The sequence below is a fragment of the Chrysochloris asiatica genome, unplaced genomic scaffold (genome assembly GCF_000296735.1).
Source record: "Chrysochloris asiatica unplaced genomic scaffold, ChrAsi1.0 scaffold00003, whole genome shotgun sequence".
NCBI lineage: Eukaryota > Metazoa > Chordata > Mammalia > Afrosoricida > Chrysochloridae > Chrysochloris > Chrysochloris asiatica.
The window spans coordinates 22,011,903-22,015,819 of record NW_006408521.1 but is presented as its reverse complement, the minus strand read 5'-3'; the positions used below and the strand labels follow the sequence as shown (position 1 = coordinate 22,015,819).

Below are 3,917 nucleotides of genomic sequence, written 5' to 3'. Positions count from 1 at the left end.
ATGGATTGGCCAAGTGGCAGCATCGATGGACTCAAGCGTGGCAACAGTAGTGAGGTTGGCCCAGGATTGGGCAGTGTTTCGTTCTACTGTGCATAAGATTGCTGTGGGTTGGTACTGACTCAATGGCACCTAACAACAACAACAACAACAACAACAACAACAACAACAACAAAGGAACGATCAGAAAAAAAAAAAGAATAAAATATTTCTAAGAAAACCTAAGATTTATGTGGGACACCATCAAGAGGAATAACTTACGTGTGATTGGAATTCTAGAACAGGATGAGACAAAAAAAACAACAACCCAATACCCATAGAAAATTTTGTCTGAGTTATTGGGTGAAAAATACCCTAACGTGATGAAAGATGAGAAGATAGCCATTCAATAAATATATCGCCAAAGAGGATAGACCCCAAAAGTAAAGCGCCAAGACATAATAAAACTTTTTTTAAACTAAAGACAATTACAGAGTCCTGAGAGCAGCTCAGGAAAAATAAAAAAGTTACCCATAAGGGATTATTTTCAAAGTAACTCAAACTGTTTGTTTGTTTGTTTGTTTGTTTGTTTGTTTGTTTGTTTGTTTGTTTTGAGGGGGACAGAGGGAGAGTCATAATCTGTTCGTTTACATCATTTTTGTTTTTGAAACTTCATGATGATTAATATGCTTCCAGTTTTAAGAATCACTGATTTTAATTATTGTTGTTGTTGTTAAGTGCCATCGAGTCGATTCTGACCCATAGCGACCCTGTATAGGGTTTCCGAGGCTGTAAAATCTTCACGGGAACAGAAAGCCTCATCTTTCTCCCGCGGAGTGGCTGGTAGTTTCGAACTGCTGACCTTGCGGTTCGCAGCCCGATTCTTAACCACTACGCTACCAGTGGTCCAGGTTAAATGCTGTGATCCTTCAGTTCTTCTTCTTTGTTTGTGTACCAATTTAGGAACATGAAAGACCATGTGAAATTTCAGACATCTATGACAATCCCAAGGTATCTGAGGTAAGAACTCGTTTGTAATCTCTGTCATTTATATATTAACTAAGCTGAGAGCTTCTAAAGCTTGCTTTGAAAGGAAAAGCACACTGTAGTAAGAGGCTACCGAGTGGAATTTTAACACAGGTATTTCTCAATGGATTCTTACTGACTGGACAGAAATGCAAGGTTGATTTAATAATGGAAAATCAATTAATGCAATTCACTTCACTGACAAATTAAAAGAGAAAATTCATATGACCATCTCAATAAGAGAAAAGAGTTTTTAAAAAAATTCAACAGCTATTTCTGATATGAACTCTTGTTGTTGTTGTTAGGTGCATTGAGTCGGTACCAACTCATAGTGACCTTATGCACAGCAGAACAACACACTGCCCAATCCTGGGCCAACCTCACTACTGTTGCCACGCTTGAATCCATCGATGCTGCCACTTGGCCAATCCATCTCGTTGGGGGTCTTCCTCTTTTTCTTTGACCCTCTACCTTACCAAACATGATGTCCTTCTCCAGCAACTGGTCCCTCCTGACAATATGTCTGAAGTATGAGAGACAAAGTCTGGCAGTCTTGGCCTTCAAGGAGCACCCTGGCTGCACTTCTTCCAAAACAGATCTATTGGTTCTTTTGGCAGCCCATGGCACTTTCAGTATTTTCCTGTGTGAACTCTTAGTAAGCCAAAAACAGAACAGGAACACCCTTAACTTGAAAGAGGATTTTTTAAAAATTACAGCAAACATATCTAAGGTAAAATGTTGAAAGCATTCTTTTTAAGATCAGAAACAAAACAAGGATGGTTACTCATAAGACCTCTGTTCAATTGTATTTAAACTCCTAATCAAAACGAAATAGAAAAGTGTAAGACTAGAAGGAAAAAACAAAATTGCTGTTAGAGGTGATTTGATATGTATGTAGAAAAGCCAAGTAATCAATAGTTAAATAATTAGAATCAACAAGAGATTTTTAAAACAAGTTTACTGTATATAAAATCAGTATCCAAAAGTAATTGTAATTCTAAATATCAACAACAATTAGAAAAATTAATTCTTAAAAATACTTTTTTTTTAGTGACAATAGAATATATGTATGAGTATCACAGTGATGAAAAGTCTAACAAAAATATGTAATCTCTTTATGGGCAACAGTAAAGCTTTAGTAAAAGAGACAAATAAAACGTAAATAATGGCAGTTATACACCATGCTCAGAATAGTAGATTCAATAATGATGTCAATCAACTCAAAACTGATTTGCATAATATATGTAATTCCAATATAAATCCAAATGAAAAAAATTTTTGCCCACAGAATTCAGTAAAATCCTTTAAAAACCTATATGAAAGAAAAAAAAGGATAAGAAAAGCCAAGACAAAAAAAAAGGGCACAATTGATTAATTAATTTAAGATTTTAAAAGTAATAGTATCACGTGGAATAAATAGAAAACGAATGGCAAGTTGGTAAATTTAAACCTCACCATATCATTGACCAAGGAGCTCTGGTAGCATAGTGGTTATGAGTCGGTCTGCTAACTTCCATGTCATCAGTTCGAAGCTGCCAGCTGTTGTGTAGAAGAAAGATGAGACTTTCTGCTCTCATAAAGATTTACAGCCTTGGAAACCCTATTCAGGGTTGTTATGAGTTGGAACTGATTCCATGGCATGCCACCACCACCTTATCATGAACCAGGAGACCCTAGGTGGTGCAGAGAGTTAGGCATTTGACTACTCCTTGAAAGTAGTTTAGACACACCCAGAAGCACCTCAGACGGCAGGTATGGTGATCTGCTACCAAAATGTCACAGCCTTAAAAATCTTGAGCAGTTCTACTCTACACATCTGGGATCTCCGTGAGTCAGAGTCAACTTAACGCCAGCTAACAAAATAATGACAAATATCAGTAATCACATTAATTGCAAATGGCACATGGACCTCAATTAAAAGGCAAGGATTGAATTTTAAAACTGCCTACACAAAATTCACTTTAATCATAAAAACATAAATATATTAAAAGTGAGAGGATAGAAAAAGAGATACTGTGCTAACTAACATTAAACAAACTCAAGCTTGAATAGCATCTTACTAGCAAATAAAGTAGATTTCACAGCAAAGATTATCACCAAGTAAAGGAATCCTGGTGTGGCACTGTAGGATAAGCACTAGACTACAAAGTCACTTTGAACCCCAGATGGGTGGGTGGTTCAAATTCACCAGCTACTCCTTGGAAACCCTATACAGGGTGGCTGTGAGTTAGAACCGACTCCATGGCACTTAACAACAACAACAACCAAGGGACTATCCCTTATTAGATGATTAGCTCCATCTCAGATAGTCTCCTACCAAGCTTGTGCATCTTTGGAGTTCTATGTCCAGCTATCTCTTCTCTAGCACTTTACCCTGTGAATTAAAGCTCTTTTGTTCTCAACAGACTCTCAGCTCCTTCTCAAGTAAGGAAATCTTCCTTCTGACTATGCTTGGGCATATACCACTGTCTGAAAACTCTCCAAGGCAGTAAACTCAGGCAATTGTAAGCCTGACCTTTTTTTTTTTTTTGGTCTCTCAAGGGTCACCTGTCTTCCTTGTCTGAAGTTCAGGGTCTTAAAATCCATTTTTTCATATTTTATCTCAATTTTGGTTGTTTTAGACAGGAGGATAAATCTGGTTGCTGTTATATCATCTTGGATGAAAGCAGAAGTCTCTGCTATATTAAAACAAACAAATAAAACCAGCAACACTCTTTTTTTTTTTTTCTCTCCTCAAGAATCCTCGGCACTCATCCACAAATGACAGCGTGCTGGTGGCAGAAGAAGGCCACATATATGTGAAGACTGTAACAGGAAGTGAGCAGCCCACAGATGACATTTACCATCCTCCTCCTGTGGAAATGGAGAGAAGGCAGGGATTGTGGTGGCTATTCCCCAGGCTGAGTTTAGAATGA

The 3,917-nt window shown here is 37.5% G+C and overlaps 1 protein-coding gene across 1 annotated transcript in view; it reads left to right on the top strand.

Annotated features, from left to right (window-relative positions):
• Positions 1-3,917, top strand: part of OPALIN (oligodendrocytic myelin paranodal and inner loop protein) — a 17,004-nt gene extending 13,087 nt beyond the window's left edge. Inside the window, exons 5-6 of the mRNA XM_006831455.1 lie at positions 940-996; positions 3,741-3,917. Of these exons, the coding sequence (XP_006831518.1) occupies positions 940-996; positions 3,741-3,917 (234 nt within the window). The remainder of the gene's footprint in view (positions 1-939; positions 997-3,740) is intronic.